The 19326-nt window shown below is 33.7% G+C and overlaps 1 protein-coding gene, 1 long non-coding RNA gene and 1 pseudogene across 2 annotated transcripts; 2 read left to right on the forward strand and 1 right to left on the reverse strand.

The window, feature by feature from the left end:
* The first annotated feature begins 3611 nt into the window (after positions 1-3611).
* LOC146908154 (uncharacterized) lies at positions 3612-4434 on the forward strand (annotated as a pseudogene).
* A 3738-nt stretch (positions 4435-8172) lies between these two features.
* On the forward strand, positions 8173-9449 carry LOC146908155 (uncharacterized). Its single transcript, XR_015017622.1, has 3 exons — positions 8173-8329; positions 8439-9124; positions 9235-9449. It is a non-coding gene; the product is annotated as an uncharacterized LOC146908155 (long non-coding RNA).
* Positions 9450-10504: 1055 nt separating this feature from the next.
* LOC146908156 (uncharacterized) lies at positions 10505-14489 on the reverse strand. The gene is made up of 2 exons (XM_085722945.1): positions 14232-14489; positions 10505-13613 (listed from the first exon to the last, which is right to left on the reverse strand). Exon 2 carries the CDS (start codon positions 13603-13605, stop codon positions 12553-12555), a length of 1053 nt encoding a protein of 350 aa, XP_085579071.1. The 5' UTR covers positions 13606-13613; positions 14232-14489; the 3' UTR covers positions 10505-12552.
* Positions 14490-19326: the final 4837 nt, after the last annotated feature.

Below are 19326 nucleotides of genomic sequence, written 5' to 3' on the forward strand. Positions count from 1 at the left end.
ATAGCTAAAGATGGTGGCAATGGTTTCTGTAACTTTATGTTTGGAGACTTGTTTATTTTGAGAATGGATATCTGTATCAAACTCCACTTGAGTTGAATTATAAATATCAATGACAATGTTCAAAATTTATTTGTCCTTTAATTTTGTTCAAAAAATAGAAATATAAAATTATTTATTCCTATGAAATACTAATATTATAGAAACATTTCATCTTTCTACCAATATACAAATATTATTTCAATTTTTTGAGCATTGTGGCGTTTTTTATGTCAATTGTGGCAGTTCAATTATTAAATATAAGAAGTAAATTGTGGCGGTTAGACCTGCCACAATTTGTGTAGGTCCTGGGAGTAATTTGTGGCGGTTGAAACCGCCGGTATTTTCTGTATGTTACGGCGGTCAAAAATGCCATAAACACCTATTCGTTTTCTCACAATAAAGTATATAATGACGTTTGAAACTGCCGTTTTAAACATTTAAATAACCGCCACTTTAAACCAGGTACAAAACGGCGGCTACCATGGCAGCTACCTAAAAACTGCCGCTTTAAACATTGTGGCAGACAAAATTTCGGCAGTTTTTAAAACGCCAGAATTGAACATAGTGGCGGCTAAAACCGCCGGAACATGCATTTTTTAGCCGCCGGAATAAACGCGTTTTTTTGTAGTGAACACAATCTACCTAACACCTTGTTTCACAACTTTGGTGTAGTACACAATCTACCTAGCTCCTTGCTTCACAGCTTCAGAGTAGTGAACACAGTAACCAGTTCTAGACTTGCATCACAAACGATACAAGAGAAGAACACACAGGGAAGACGACTCAAAACCCTAAAAATCTATTCTTTTACAAATCGATGGTTTTGATACATTACAACTCAACTAAAGGTCCATCTCGATGCATCAAGGTGATACAAAGAGAGGCTCACAAATAAAGCACGAGTTGAAACCCTAAAAGAATCAATCCAATATTGTTGAATTGGTGAATAAAACTAGGGTACAAGTCTTCCTTATATAGCCTTTCAAAGCATGGGTATTTTCGTAATAGGCTAAACATATATTTGTATCAAATATTCTCATCAGAAATATGTTGAAACAAATATTCTTCAGAAAATATATTTCTAAAATCTGTTTTGAAAATATATTTTACAAGTATGGTAACTCCTAAAAAGTAGGAACATTTTTAGGAACTTCCATATACACCACCAAGGAAATCTAAAATATTGTTTATATTTTAGAAACAAATCTTCCAATTTATTCTGGACAATAACGCGCTGTTTGGTGAACAAGAAATAAGGTGTGGTTTCCTTACTGAGATAAGGATTGCGTGAACTAAGCCACATGAACCGGGCACACTGAACTGTGCCAAGATGTTGGAACATTGTATCCAACATACACGAGTATTTGTTTTAGCAACAGTGAAGCCAATATCCAAATACTCAACAGGTATAGGTCAATCCCTTGATCCTAAGTCCTCTTATCTAAATATAATTCTCTAATCCCTTAGGTAAAGCTATAATCATCAAAGGTTTTAAGTCCGTTAATTCAATTATCACGACCTAACAACACTCCATCCCTATATTGTCCGTTAGATCGAACAGTATAACTATTTCTGAGTTACACGCTAGTGTCAATAATCATATAAACTCTTGAATCAATTATATTTGGTCAGAATCATAAAGGCATTAAGAACAAGATATACTGAATAAACTAGATCGACATTCATAAAGCGTAAGAGTTCCAGGTTACTTCAACATGAGCTTGTACCGAATCATCTCTTGACCTAATCACAAAGGATTTAGCTACTCATGGCTAAAGCACAAATAACTAATGATAAAGAAGAATTCATTACATGAAATTGATAACCGACTATGAGTTTTGATGGTCTCCCACCTTTTGCTCAGTGATCCAGCTCCAAAAGTTAGTTTTTCTCTCCAAAATTTCGAACCCCTCAATCAGAAAACAACTTCGCTGTTATAGGGAAAATTTCGATACGCTAAAATCGTACTCCAATGCTGTAAATAAGAGCACGGTTGCTAATAAAATTCAGATCCCAGCTGGAGCGTCTGCCAAATCGTAGCCCGATGATGTTAAATCGGAGCACGATTCTTTCCGAGACAACATGTCTCAAACTTGCTGTAAAATCGTAGCCCGATGCTCATAAATCGGAGCATGATTTCTTCCTTGCTTGCAAACATCAATATAAATCGTAGACTCCGGCTGTCAGCTTTTGATGGTCTTCAGACTCCGCCTTCTTCAGACTCTGACTTGCAACATAAGCTTCCTTTGAAAAATCTTTTGCTCTCATTTGTTTTTCCAGAACCAATACTTTGTTTAAGGACATATAAATTTTAGTCTATGGTCATGCACACTTGAACAAATATTAGCATATCCAATTGAACTTTTAATACATTTTTATCATCAAAACTTAAGGTGGCAATGTTAAACACATTTTGTTCCAACAAATAGCACATAACAAACAAACAGTTTCAAATTTCAAAATATGCAAACAATACCAAAAAGGAAAAGAAACCTACGAGAAATATAGAAGTATTACACAATCATTTAAACTAGAAAATCTGAAAAACATGATGATAGAAATGAAAAATTTGAACGAAATTTAGAAACCTAACTATTAGAATATAAAATATTCATTGTATAATTTATTAATATGTTTTATATTAGTTAGAGATACTTGAGGCACAAGTTAGATATACTTGATGCCCAAGTTAGAAATACTTGAGGCCCAAGACAACATCATTGTTTAAATACACATTAAAGCATAATGAAACACTCACGAGAATGAATTCTATTATGGTATCAGAAAGCTTCGGTACTGATCTCTAATCCTAATGTCGGTCCCCCCTGATCCTAATTTCTCAATCGAAGCTCTTTTCTCTTAACCCTTTCTATTTCTTTCTTTGTTTACGATTTGCGGTTGCAATTATTTTTCTTAACCTTGTGATTTCATCCTTGCCTTGTTACGTGGTTGACTTGCCTTGCTTTGTCCACTTGTGGCTTGTATTGAAACATCACTGTGTGTGTTCACCTACCTAGTTAAATCACACCTTTCTCCCCTTCTTGTTTTGAAGCAATATTGAAACATAATTCCCCTGGTTATTTATATATTATTCCCTTATTGTTTCTCTCTGCAAACAATTTTGAATCATCATGTCTGAAGTTACATCACCCGAAACCACCATCACCACCACCACCACCAATCTACCCATTCATCCTGCCCTAACTGTCAACAATATCACAAATTTCATCAAAATTACTCTAGATATTGAAAAGAGTCAATATAATACATGGTCTGAGTTATTTAAAATTCACGCTCAAGCTTATGAGGTTCTTGACCACATCATCCCTACACCCACCACCGAACTTACCTCTTCCTCTGCCTCTCTCAAAGAAACTGACCCAGCCATATGGAAACGCCTTGATGCCATAGTTCTGCAGCGGATTTATGGTACCATATCCATTGACCTTCTCCATACCATTATTGAGCGTGACTCTACCGCACAAACAACATGGGACCGACTCTTCAACATCTTCTTTGACAACAAAAATTCTCGTGCACTCTATTTAGAGCAAGAATTCTCTCGTGTCACCATGGAGCAATTCTCAGATGCCTCATCATAATGCCAACACATTAAGTCTCTTTCTGATCAATTGTCTAATGTTGGTGCACTAGTTTCCAACGAACATATGGTTCTTCAACTCGTTTTTGGCCTTTCTGATGCTTATGCTACAGTTGGCTCTCAGATTCGTCATTCTGAAATTCTGCCTCCTTTCTACAAGGCTCGATCTATGGTTGTCATGGAAGAAACGACGATGACCAAACGCACGCAGAACAACATTGACAACTCTGCGTTTATTGCTTCTCAGGAGAAAAATTCTCTCAACTCTCCTCCTGCTCGAGCCAGCGGAAACCAACAAAACACCACTAGCAGTCGCGGCGGACGCAGTAGCTCAAGCAACTATCGTGGTGGACGAACTCAAGGTCGTGGTTGAGGTGGACGATCACAAAATCATCAAAACGGGACATGGAATCAGTCGTGGGCATATCCTCCTTGGGTTTCACAGTGGCAGCCATGGGCCACTCCTCCTTGGACAGAGACCACAACAGGCACACATGGCTTCAACACAACCAGCGTACACCCCAACAAACATTCAAGCTGCAATACAGACTTTATCTATGGCTCCTCCTGACGAGCAGTGGTACATGGACACAGGAGCCACATCTCACATGACGGCAAACCGAGGTAATCTTACGTCTTATTCCAATATAAGTAATCATGTTACTGTTGGTAGTGGTCATAATATTCCAGTTATTGGTCATGGCAATGCATTATTACCTAACTCCCAAACTCCCTTAACTTTGAATCATGTCCTACATGCACCTAAGTTAACAAAAAACCTTGTTTCGGTGTGAAAATTTACCATTGACAATGATGTTTCGTTGAATTTGATCCATTTGGTTTTTTTGTGAAGGATTTTCAGACAAGAATGCCCCTAATGAGATGTGATAGCTCGGGTGACCTATATCCCCTTACTACCAGACCGCCGACTCAACTCTCAACACCCTCTTCTTTCATTGCTTTATCCAATAATTTATGGCATAATCGTTTAGGACATCCAGGAGCATCTATTTTCAATTCTCTTCATAGAAATAATTTTATTTTTTGTAAGAAGTCTCAGCACAATTCAGTTTGTCAGTCTTGTCAATTTGGAAAACAAATAAAAATGCCATTTTACAAATCTTTGTCTCACACTTCATTACCATTTGATATTGTGCATAGTGATATTTGGACATCACCAACTCTTAGTTCTGGTGGTCATCGTTACTATATTTTATTTCTCGATGATTTTACAAATTTTTTATGGACTTTTCCTATTGCACACAAATCCCAAGTTTATTCATTTTTGCAATCACATTAAAACACAATTTGAAAGAGATATAAAATGTTTTCAATGTGATAACGGAAAAGAATATGACAATACTTCTTTCCATAATTTCTGTAAACAAAATGGAATGAGCTTTTGGTTTTCTTGTCCTCACACCTCACCTCAAAATGGAAAAGCCGAAAGAAAAATTCGTACTATTAGCAATATCATCCGTACTCTTCTTGCACATGCTTCCCTACCACCTTCTTTTTGTCATCATGCTCTTCATATGGCTACTTATTTGTTAAATATTCTTCCAACTAAACAATTAGCTCTTCAAACACCAACTACAATTCTTTACCAAAAACGTCCTTCCTATTCTCACCTTAAAGTCTTCGGGTGTCTCTATTTCCCATTAATTCCTTCCACCAATAGAAATAAACTCCAACCAAGGTCAACACCATGTGTCTTCTTAGGTTATCCCTCCAATCATAGAGGATATAAGTGTCTTGAATTGTCTAGTCGCAAAATAATAATTTCTAGACACGTTACTTTTGATGAAACTGTCTTTCCCTTCTCTTCTTCACTTGCACCCGCCTCCTCATGCTATAAATTTTTGGATACAAGCAATGATCATTTTCCTTATCACATGTTACCTACCTCGACCACTCATCAATCCATACAACCAATTGCTACACCTAACACACCACAAACCAACACTTCTCCACCACCCATCCCCTCGGCCTCCACCCTACCTCCCTCACCCCATCATATTCAACACCTAACAATACCATTAACAACACAAATCATCCACCAACCCCTATCTCTAACACCACATCCTCTCTTACTATCCCCACAGCCACTTCGTCTCTAGCCAATCCTTCATTATCTCCTCAAATGACCACCCGAGCTCAACATGGCATTTTCAAACCACGACAACTTTTTAATCTCCACACTTCTACTTCACCCATCATTTCTCCCTTGCCAACTAACCTTATAAATGCACTACAAGATCATAACTAGAAAATGGCTATGAAAGACGAATATGATGCTCTTATTGAAAATAAGACGTGGGATTTAGTACCATGTCCAACTAATGCTAATGTCATTCGTAGTTTGTGGATTTTCAGGCATAAGAAGAAAATCAGATGGTTCCTTTGAAAGATACAAAGCTCGCCTAGTTAGGAATGGTTTGAATCAACAAATTGGTGTAGATTGTAGAGACACTTTTAGTCCGGTGGTAAAACCAGCAACTATACGAACAGTCCTCAGTATCGCTATTTCAAAATCTTGGTGTCTACATTAATTGGATGTCAAGAATGCATTCTTACACGGTAACATTAATGAAACTGTTTATATGCATCAACCTCCCGGATTTCGTGATACTCACCATCCTGATTATGTCTGTCTGCTAAAGAAGTCACTATATGGCCTTAAACAAGCCCCACGAGCATGGTACCAACGCTTCACTGAATTTGTTGCGACATTGGGCTTCTCACATAGTGCATGTGATCATTCCTTATTCATCTATCACAATGGTAATGACATAGCATACATTCTCTTATATGTTGATGACATCATCCTCACTGCTTCATCTGATACTCTTCGTCAGTACATCTTATCTCACCTTAGTTGTGAATTTGCCATGAAAGATTTAGGCCCTATCAGTTATTTTCTTGGTATCTCAGTTACTAGACATTCATGTCGTCTATTTCTCTCTCAACATAAATATGCCGAAAAGATAATTGAGAGATCTTTCATGTCATCTTGTAAACCAGTCTCTACCCTTGTAGACACTAAAGCAAAACTCAGTGGTCTCTCAGGTAACCCATATCATAATCCATCTGAATATCGGAGTCTTGCAGGTGCATTGCAATATTTAACTTTCACACGACCTAATATCGCATATGCCATCCAACAAGTGTGTCTATTTATGCATGATCCTCGCACGCAACATATGACTGCCTTGAAGCAAATTATTAGGTACATTAAGGGTACCATTCATCATGGACTACACCTCTCTCCTTCCTTAGTTGATACCCTCATCAGTTATACAGATGCTGATTGGGGCGGGTGCCCAGATACGCGAAGATCTACGTCTGGATATTGTGTCTACCTTGGAAATAATTTGGTCTCTTGGTCTGCAAAACGACAATCAACTTTATCCCGCTCTAGTGCTGAAGTAAAGTATCGTGGTGTTGCTAATGTTGTAGCTGAATCTTGTTGGCTTCGAAACTTACTGTTAGAACTCCAGTGCCCGATCATCAAAGCCACTCTTGTCTACTGTGACAATGTTAGTGCTGTTTACTTGTCAGATAATCCTATCCAACATCAACACACAAAACATATTGAAATGGATATCCATTTTATGCGTGAAAAAGTTGTTAAAGGTCAAGTACGTGTTCTACATGTCTCCTCTCGCTATCAAATAGCTGACATTTTCACCGAGGGCCTTCCGCTTCAATTATTTGATGATTTCAGAGATAGTCTCAACATCCGTCAACCTCCCGTTTCGACTACGGGGGCGTATTAGAATATAAAATATTCATTGTATAATTTATTAACATATTGTATATTAGTTACAGATAATTGAGGCACAAGTTAGATATACTTGATGCCCAAGTTAGAAATACTTGAGGCCTAAGACAACATCATTGTATAAATACACATTAAAGCATAATGAAACACTCACGAGAATGAATTCTATTACTAACTTCCACTACATCACACTACACAATCCCAATCGCAAGTGTATTTACGTGTCTAATTTTATAAAGTGTATCTAAAATTAATTTTATGTATCACAAAAAGGAATTCATCACATGTAGTTATTTATTATTTAACCAACCAATATTAATATATTAATCATTAATTTGTTAGTATTCAACTAGAGGTGAGAATCGAACTCGAAATCCTGTTAACTTATCTTTAACTTATAAATCGCATAAATTACACAAATCTATGCCAAGCAAATGAAATCCTATTAGTCGGCGACATAAAATATTTTTTAACTTATTTTTACTAATGTTCCAACTTATTTTTACTATTGTTCCAACACTTGCTTGATGTTCTTATGCATTAACATGTTTTCACACCAATGGGGTATTATTTTCTGGATAACTTTACCATGTTCCAAAAAAGTAATTTTTCTCTTTACTATCACGAAAGCTTAGAAATGTAATGAAAGGTCAATTAAATAAGTATTCAATTATTATGATTATAAAATTTATTATATGATTTTTTTTAAGTGTGTTAAAGGGACAAACACAACACATTAATATATTACAGTATTTCTATGACAACATGTTTCCTACACTATAAAAGGAGTAAATTAAATCTTATTTTTTATGTACGAGGAAGGAAAAATATGGCGGCAACTCGAAAGTTTATTTATGTTCTGAGTCTCTTTCTTTTCATATTTCTTGTCACCAAAATAACTGATGGTAAGTTATCAATTTTCACCCTTCTCATATTTCATTCTTTGTTTTATGGTTAGTACACAAAATTTGATCATGTTTCAAAAAAAATGTTTCATTCTCTTTTTTGTTGCAGCTACATTATGTAAAACAAACAAAGATTGTAAAGCAGTAGAATTATACAGGGGCTTTGTATTTAAGTGTCGAAAAGGCGAGTGCGTAAAAATTAGGACATAGAAATGTCAAACTGAGAAGAATTGTATTAGCAAAAAATTGTACAATAATTATATGTAGACAATAATTGTATTTTTTTCCTCGAATTTCATGGACCTTATAATTATGATAATGTACTCTAAGATGATGGCCATGAAATAAAATAAAGTAACAAAGAGTTTTATTTATAATTTTTTCTTATCTCATAAATTTCGAGTATCATCATGACATGCAATCTAGATATATCACACCTTTTCAAAAATGTTGTTTATGTCAATAGATAAGTTCAAATAAGCCAATCTAAACAGACCCAATATGTTAAATCATTAGCACATAACAAACAAACAATTTTAAATTTCAAAAGCTGCAAACAATACCAAGAAAAATCTCAAAAATTGCACAAATCTATGCTAAGCAAAAGAAACCTACGAGAAATATAGAAGTAGTACACAATCACTAAACTAGAAAATCTAAAAAACAAGCTGATAAAAATGAGAAAGTTGAACGAAATTTACGTGCAAGGAGGGAAAAGTGTGGTGACAATTCTTAAGTTTATTTATGTTTTGAGTCTCTATCTTTTCATATTTCTTGTCACCAAAATAACTGATGGTAAATTATCAATTTTCACTCTTCTCAAATTTCATTCTTTGTTTTGTGGTTAGTACACAAAATTTTATCATGTTTCAATAACAATGTTTCATTCTCTTTTTTCATTGCAGCTAAATGTAGATCAGACAAAGATTGTCAAGTATCAATATACATGTATATATTTAAGTGTCGTAAAGGCGAGTGTGTAAAAATTAAGATATAGAAATGTCAAATTGAGAAGAATTGCATTAGCAAAAGAATTGTACAATAATTATATGTATCCAATAACTGTATTTTTTTTTTCCGAATTTCATGGCCTTATAATTATAATAATGTTCTCTAGACATATCACATCTTATCAAATTTGTTTTTATATCAGTAGATCAACTCAAATAAGCCAATCTAAACAAGCCCAATATGTTAAATCAATAGCACATAACAAGCAAACAGTTTCAAATTTCAAAAGCTGCAAACAATACCAAGAAAAATCACATAACTTGCACAAATCTATGCCAATCAAAAGAAACATACGAGAAATATAGAAGTAATACACAATCACTAAACTAGAAAATTTGAAAAACATGGTGATAAAAATGAAAAACTTGAATGAAATTTAGAAACCTAACTTCTACTGCATCACACGACAATCTCAATCGCAATTGTATTTTTAAACCTAAACAAAGAGCGTTACCAGAAGAGGGGAAGACGAAAGCATTGATTGAAGAGAGAAGTGAGTGTGTCTTGTTGAGGTAAAGAAGGTAGTTGTGGTGAAACCTACGTTACCCCTTGACAAATGTTAGCAATTACTTTTTTTTTTGTGACAAAAGCAATTATTTGTTAAATTAATATTTACTCATCACCTCAAACTCTTTATCTTTTAACTCAAATTAGTTGAACCATCAAATCTCATAGAATTCAGGTAAACATCAAAACTAAATTTAGAATTAACTGTTTTAAGTTAGAATTTGTTTTGTCGGAGGAGGCATGTCAATCTTCGCAGAAGCCCGTCAACATGAAAAATTATATAAATTTCTATTTTGCTAATTAATCAGTTGATAAAAAAAATAAAATTTAATCATAAAACAAATATAATGTTACGACATTATTTCAAAGATTATATACAAATAAATTTCTAATCATATTACGTACAAAGACAAATAATATTATATATATATATATATATATATATATATATATATATATATAATATTTTATGGTATTTTATCAAAGACGGGAGTATGAACCCGGTCCCCACCCCCACACTAGGTTTCAAGGAGAATTCCTCATTCATCCCCACAAGAGAAAAAAATAAGGATCGCCAAATGAAGTGGTCTCTACATATCTCCATTTACAAATTTGACATCTCAAGGTAGGACAATTCTACCTTAAAAAATAACTTTACGTGTCTAAATTTTTTAGGGGTGTTTAAAATTAATTTTACGTATCACAAAAAGGAATTCCTCACATGTAGTTATTTATTATTTAAGCAACCAATATTAATATATTAATCGTTAATTTGTTAGTATTTAACTAGATGGTGAGAATCGAACACGAAAGTACACCCTATTTCACTCCTTAACTCTTACACCCCAACCATCAACCGAACTTTATAAATTATTGGTCTAGACAATATCCAAATTGGTATCTAAATTATTGATAAAAGAACACACTTGATTTGTTTTTTCTCTCTCAGAAGAAGCTTGCAACACACTCCAAAAAATAATGTAACCATCTTATATCAGCCAACATGGCTTGGGAGACAAAATTAGGAACAAAATCAAAATCCTATTATCTTTATCCAAACTAAGACCAAATGTAGTGAAAGCATCAACCACTTCGTGCGTGTTTTATTCAAAACAACAATCTTGTGAGACATACATAGTGCAAGTTGCTAATCATCCTCTGATTTGCAAATTCTATGTATGCAAGAAATGGTGAAGACTGAAGATATTGTCTCACAGGATTGCTGTTATGAAGCTATGAACCGATATCATTGCAACTTTCTATTGCAATTGAATACACAGAATATTGCTTGCAAAATCCCTGACACCAATGCTACTTGATCTACAAATTCAACCAGATGTGATAAAATAAACCAAAAATGATAATTTCAGTTGCTAAACAGAAGCAGTGATAAAAAACATAAATGATATAAACCAGTCGACAAAATACATAATTTGAGCCATTCATTCAAACACCAAAGATAAATTTTATCAACCGAAAGTTACTCGATCAATGCAACACAAAAGTTATGCCCAACCAAAAAAAAAATGGTTTATTTCTTATAAGACATTTTATCTAAGAGATACAATTAGAGCAAAATTTTTAACCACTAGAAGAAAAACTTAAAATCACCATGGTTTACAAAGCAAAAATCAACAGAGAAGATAAGTGATGCAGGGAAGATGGAAAAGTAGTTAAGGATAATGACAGAAATATGGACTTGTCACCGCAATCGAATTCAACTAATTTCCAGAATCGATTTCAGCTACGGTAAAGCTCGGAATTGATTCACTTCTATGTTAGCCTGACATCAAATTTTTTCAAGCAACCAGACGAGCGCTTATTTGGCCTAGCAATACATGTTTGAGCTTGTAGCAAGACAACTTTAGTGAAGTGCAATTTCATTCACAGTCGAGGTCTTCAGTGAAATTCTCAAACAACTTTAACACTGACATTTCAATTAAACAACTTAATATTGAATCAAGACGTTTTGTTTAAAACTGTATAGTTCAATCGAATGACATTCCGAGTCTTAAAGTTTTAGAGCATATAGCAGATAAACCGGAATATTACCAAGTTCTTAACCATAAAAAATCAATAACAACCAGAGCAAATTATTGAATCTATAAACATGACAATTTTTTTTTCTCAGTATTTTTGTTGTTTCTAAACAAAGGAAGTGATGCCTTTTTTTATTTAATTAAAATAAAAAGAAAAATTACAAATATTGGGGGGACTAGGCCAAAATCCAAAGTAAACTGTCAAGGGCATGAACAACATCTGCCTCGTTAAAAACCTTACTAGGGAAAAAAGAGCGCAGAGCAAACAAAACTTCAAACCCTAAAAAATTAAACATTAATAGATATGATAGTCAAAAAGCCCTAACCTGTTTTGGCTAAATAAATCGGAAACACAAGAAGGGATAAAATCCCACCAAACAAAGCCTTGATTCTAGGACCAAAGGGAAGCAATCTTGTCAGCATAACGATTTCCTTCTCTGAATATGTGCGAAATAGCGAAACACATATTCTAAAGAATAATCTTGAGAGCAAGAGCATGAATAGGGAGCATGACCAGAATAATCTTTGGCCGGATACTTGACCAAAGAATAATCTACCTCATCCGCCTGGTCATAACTTCCAAAGAACATGACCAAGATTCTTGAGAGCAAGAGTAATAATGTCCAATCACAAAGGTCACAAGCTTAACAATGTCTATCAATCCGGCTACTTGACCAGAGAATAATCTACCTCATCATGTAAATGTGGAAAACACCAATCTAACCAGTAGAAGTTTGATCTACTAGGAGTTTGAAGACTACCAGAAGGCACAATGTGTTTTCGAAGTTTGTTATCATCCACCGAATACACATGGCATTCTGCAAATAAACAGATGCAATACATAGAATTGCTCTCATATCCCCACCTGCTCGGGTTGCTCAAAGCACGGAAGTTTGTCCACGACGAATAAAAAAATGCGACATCACCCAAAGTTTCCAGCTTCTCATAATTCATGGTTGAGAAGTCTATTTTGTACACATCCAATACTTTCTCGGGTACAAAATGAACCACTAGAAGCTGTTCATCACAACTAACCAACCTAAGGCACGAGAAAGTTACCGAGGGAGCATTGTTCAATTCTAGAAATTTTATATTTGTAGAATTTACATTGAGCATTCCTATGTCCGCCTTGTCAGTGATAAGGTGTATAATGTTATGCAAAACCACAAAGTGCACAACATTCCATGGATTTCCCCCTATGGAATGAGTACGCCAACCAGAATCGCGAGATTGATAGACATGCAAACTGTGATAACTTGTACACGAAACTACTACGACAAACTCTTCAGAACCTTTGGCAAAAGCAAGTAAGGCACGACAGCCAGAACTAGAAAATTTACCTCGAAGCACTGAGGTATCGATTACCTTCTTTCTTCTTCTAACAGGGTTTATAAGCAAAAGTGTATCATTATCACCCACCATAATTAGATAACCACTAGAAGACCCGGAATAGGAATATCCCCATAAGCTACCCATCTTCAAGCGGTAAGCTCTTTGGTTTGGTATGCTATAGAAAGAATAATCATCCCTAGAATATGAAGAAGTTTGGAAAATTAAAGGTGCTTGGGATGCCAGAAAATTTATGCAGTAAATTTTATAAAATGTCCTCCAGTTCTTGCACACACCAGCAAATTGAAAGAGATCATCGAAATCTAGATTCTTGGAAATTATATCTAGCATTTCCGGAGGAAGTTGACAGTCCTGTGCTTCCATTATCATCTTTTTCCCTGTGTATCAATTCACAACAAATACAACATTAGGCGATTTCAGAACATATTCTTTTCTGTATTTGATACATATGCTTGCTACGATAAAATTGCAATTTTAGATTGTAAATCTTAAACATATAAGTTACGAGAATACTAATGAAACTAAAACCTGAAACGCTATTTAGGAAAACAACATATTGGAATTATTGTTCTATGATATACTATTTAGTACGTCATATAGCGGCAGCTATAGCGGCGCTATAACGCTATTCCATAGCGGTATTTGAGCAAATCACTATTGTTCTACGATACACTATTTAGTACATAATAATGTGAAATAGCAGTTACAACGCGGTTGATCAGCCGAATTCGAGCAAACCTCTCTTTTCAACCATTCAAAATTGATAACATTGTGAAAGACAACAAACATAATATACTTGATCAACAAAACAATATTATATAACTGAATTCCATTAAAATTAATACAAAATACTATAACCTAAGAAGAAGAAGAAGAAGTATAACAAAAGTGTTGCTAAAAAAACCAAGCTTGATTTAACACAAGTATACACAAAACAAGGCACACATGAAAATAATCGAAAATCGTACTACTAAGTCAATGAAAAAGGGACGTACCTTGTTATAGTGAAATTGCAATGGAAGTTTTGACCTTGAAAGAAAATGATCAATTTGTATAAAAATTCAGCGATGTTTGTCAACAATTTATAAGAGAATGAAAACCCCATTTTGGAGAGGAATCGATTTTCAGCAAAAAAAATTGCGTGAAAAATATGCACCGAACCTTGGGGTCCAAGACTTTTGCTTAGGGTACAAGTTTAGACGAGCTTGGTTAAGTTATATAGATTTAGTCTACAGTGTGTGATTGGGCGTTTTTTTTTTCCTCTGACTTTAGTTTACGGAAGAAATTAGGTTTTGACAAACATGTTAAGACCATTATAAAAAACTCTTTTATAAAAAATTAATTTTTTTAACATGTAATGAATTAAATATCAATTTTTTATAGAGACCAAAACATATCACTTTTTTATATGAGGATTAAAAACTGATTATATTTATAAAGACCAAAATCTTAATTAACCGTTTTTTATGTTTATCTGGATTTTGTCCCCACCACATTTGGGCTCATTTTTTTGTTAATGTGGATTACATAATAATATCTTACTATCCACCTATTTTTTTGAAAGGTCATTATCCAAATTATTTTTTTGGTAATCAACCTTGTTAATCACTTAACATTAAATGTCCTCGTGAGCTTAGCTCAGTTGGTTGGACAATGCATAAAAATATTCAAGTTCTGAGGTTTAAATTCCAGCCACTAAAAAAAAAAATCACTTTACATTAAATATTATTTTATTATTTATCTTTGTACATAAAAATATTTTGAATAAAAAAACTACATGAAAATTCGGAGAAAAAAATCAGTAAATTGGAAACGTAAATAACAATGTGTGTTTCTTCCTTCTAATTTTTTATATTTTCTCCTAAATTTTCATGTAATATTTTTTATCAAAATATTTTAATTTTAAAAAATAAATAAAATATTTTTTATCAAAATATTTTAATTTTAAAAAATAAATAATAAAAGAATATTCAATGTTGAGTAATTAATTAGTTGGATAACGAGATAGTATGATGTAATCCATATCAGGAAAAATAAGCTTAAATGTGGTGGCGGCAAAATCATGAAAAATATAAAATAGAGTAGTTAAAATTCCTAGTTTTGAAATAAGGTGGTTAAAATTTTAGTGAAAATATAAAGGTTAAAACTGCATTTAAACCAATAAAATAAAAGCAGAGAACAAGCAAACACTCTTACAATAGAGCCGCCTAGAGCATCAATAAACAACGAAGAAGACAAAGTTGGAGGGGCCAGATCTAAAACCACCAAACACGAATAACTCCCAGCACCCAACCTAGATAGGTCCAAAGATTTTTCATGTCCTGCACGAACAAACAAAGAAGTGCACTTTTAATTATTCAATTTTTTTTTCATTTTTAATTGCAAAATCATTAAAGATTCTTTCACAAACGAGTTAAAAAGAAACACACACTACTAATTCTAAGTAAAATAATTTTTGTACCTAAAAAAATATGGGGCCCTAGGCAGCCGCCACCCTGCCCATGCTCATGGCCAACACTGCATCCAACTTATAATAAGCAACAATGTTGTTTTCCTAGAAGTTATGAAGCAAATCAAGATACCAATCCCTACTCAATAATTTCTTAATCAAAACTGATGAAGTTGTCAAACATATGAAACACATCCAAAGGATCGTGAATCAACTAAATCACATGGAGAACGTCTGAATAGAAAACAACATGACGATGACCAACACAAATCCAAACAATGATACAAAGCAAAAATCTCAACATGGGAATACAAGAGGGGTCATCACTACCATAAAAACCACACAGAAAGAAACCCTCATGATCCCTAATAATACCACCATAATTTGTATCAAGGAGTCTACCAGGAAATATCCTTAGCCAAAAACATGTGTATGAAGTGAATCAGTGTCCTCAAAGGCAGTCCAAACATTACCATGCAAAAGAAAAATTTGAGCTGAAATATTTAGTCAAGAGTCTAGATTACTAAGTGCCCTCAAACAGAAACTTACTTCTCGAACACCAAATCTTCCAATGAATAATTGCTACAACAACACAATGCCTATCAAAAGTATTCAACCAGTCCTTAAGCTCGCCACGTGAGGCAGCAATTGTATCTTATACAAGTTTCAAACCAATTGGGAGAGTAACTCTTACACTAATCTATCATATAGATACTTCCAAATTATTGCTTATAAATTTATTCTAATCTTATTAAAATTAATTTAGTTAAGTTATACCTAAAAGAATAACAATCGGGTAAATGAGATTATCGCACCACACAACTTACTAGTATAGAACGTGTGCTTCACGGAGGCAAACACACACATACAATATTATCTTTGAAGGGTGTTATCCTTTTGGAAAGCATTAAACTTAATATATTACTTTGAAGGAATTTATTTAGTTTGATCCCACCTCACCACGACTTATATATCATATATATCCGCACTCCAATCATTCATGCATGCATAAAAATTATACAAAATAAAAGTGACATGATTATGACCTCCAAACACTACGACTCTCTCAAGACAACGAGAGAATCTAATCTAATCCTAGAAACGACCTTGCTTCTCCAAGCTAGACTTCAAGGACTATATATTCTAATGACATGAATCCTATTTCTTCCTTGTATTGTAATTACATTACATATAACAGGAACTCGTTTTACATACGAGGGAGTGGATGAGAAGATAATGTACATATAGAATTCAAGACAGAGGCACGACACACATACCATATTTCAAAATCCCAACAGATAAAACAATAAGACTAAGGCCATAATCATTCACAAAATAATAACAAACACATTATTATTATTATTATTATTATTATTATTATTATTAACACCTCATAATTAAATAAATTAAATTAAAATTCGACAATATAATTGATCACACTACGCAGAGTTAGCTGGAGGTTCCGCTGCGCGGTCATTTTGACAATTTGACAATCCGACTCTTGGTTTCGTAATTGGCTTTGATAACACTGAAGTAAATCGTTATCATTATAGGCAACATAAATTAAAATTTTCGATTTCCTTTGCTTGGATCATTACGAATTTGACATGATCAATGATAGAATTGTTACCTCTCGAAGTGTAGAAAAGGAAACATAGCAAAGCTACTACTCGTCCACATGAACGGTTCTCCTCTGGTTCCCAGTGCTAGCCAAGCGATCAAAGGTTAAGAGAAAACTAGGATTTGATTTTCGCCTTTAGGGTCTCTCAAAACTTGTATCTTCGACTTCAGGACAAGGGATCTATTTACAGAACTACATGTGTGGTCTGCAAGTCAAGTAATCACTATTGGGCTTCTATAAGCCCATTAACTCATAAGCCTTCGCTAACTAATCAACGTCATTTGCTAAATGCACCCCATCTTATAAGTCTTATTTATATTTCTCGTGTCTGACACTATAGGTTCTTGTAACGTTGACAATAATATGAAATCTTATATTGAATATTAGAAACAATGAGCAGTATCTAGCAACACATCGTTGCTACCCAAGTGACAAGAATGTCAAGTGATATGACGAAACTTTTTCCATGATAACGTTCACGCGTACAGTTACTCCTTTGTCCTCATACTTATATCGAACACAAGGCATATATTGTGTCACCCTTGTATAGCTCAATATTTATATTTCTTGATTCGAAAATATACTTAGTAGCGAATAAGTCCACTATCTTATATTGATTTAATTCGGCATGGCCATGCAGTTTTACAGTCATATTTCATCAAGATGACTAAAGATATATCTCATGTTATAAAGGAGGGACAAATCACATCTAGGACACTCATGTCCCTCAAGATGATTCATCAAATTCCCATAAATCAACGTTATAGTTATCCTGTAACAGATAACGTTTGAATGGAAATAAAGCACTTGAGTCTATATCTAGGGATCATAGTGATTTCAGGTCTAAGAGTGGTATACATCATTATTATTTTGAGAATATCTTGTGATATTTTCATAACATACTATATAGTATTCTCACGGGGGGTCAATCCAGTATAAATATTACCCCTGATATTTACACCTACGTATAGACTTAATATCTCATATTCATGACTAATGAGATGTGGTCATCAGTCTACATACATAATAGTCTCTACGCTTTATTATTATTATCTTGATTTATATTAAAGCTTGAATACATATACTTTTAAGAATAGTTTTCTTTCTGTTAATGTAATTTAATGATTAAGTCACACTTAATGTTGCATTACATGAACTATCTATTTTAGGGATTTTATTAATCTTACAACAAATATATAACAAATGGGCCCTAAAAATTAAACAAAAAATGATAAGTTAAAAACAATAAGCTCAAACGCTACTTAAAATAGTATATGAAAATAAGCTATAAACTCGTGGTGAAAAGACTGTTACAAAACAAGACTTTTTTTGTCAAACGAGCTTATAAGCTATCCGCTATAAGCAATAAGATAACTTCCTGTCCTTGCCAAATAGAGCCTTAGAGTGTATTATACACTTAAAGTGTAAATATGATTGCATAAAATTATTTTACACATATATTCAATTATGTGTTGTCATGTTAATTAATAAAAATGACCGTTTATGTTTTCATATTTAATACATCGTTGGTTATAAGCGTATAATAATTGAACATTGACAATTTTTTTAAACAAAAAATTGTACATTAACAATACATGATAATTATATTGTTAAGTTTAAAATAAATGTATTTTTTTAGTGGAGTAAATAAATATGTGAATTATTTGAGAGAAGTGTTCGAGGGATGCCTTTTTTAATCGAAAAATATTGGAGGGAATTTTGACCTTTAGTGAAATGAAGGCTTTGGAGCCAACACAGAGAGAAAAATTACTTTAGTTTATATCTTTTAGTTAGAGACGGAATTAATTTGGTCTCTAATAATATGTTTATTTATTATAGACGGAATTAGAGACGGAACTCATTTGACACGGAACATTCTGTCTCTAAATGTGGTCTCTGAACAATTGCTGACTTTCTAAAAGTGAAATTTGACCTAATAGAGATGGATTTAGTCACGGAATATGGTTGTGACGGGAAAAATCGTCTCTAAATTCCGTCTCTAATGCTAAAGATAAACTTC

This window comes from Medicago sativa, chromosome 7 (assembly GCF_051527215.1).
Source record: "Medicago sativa cultivar Bolivia chromosome 7, Bolivia_mono, whole genome shotgun sequence".
NCBI lineage: Eukaryota > Viridiplantae > Streptophyta > Magnoliopsida > Fabales > Fabaceae > Medicago > Medicago sativa.

Excerpts from the sequence above, each read along its gene's own strand:
- LOC146908156 (XM_085722945.1), bottom strand. The coding sequence starts at position 13,605 with ATGATAATGGAAGCACAGGACTGTCAACTTCCTCCGGAAATGCTAGAT.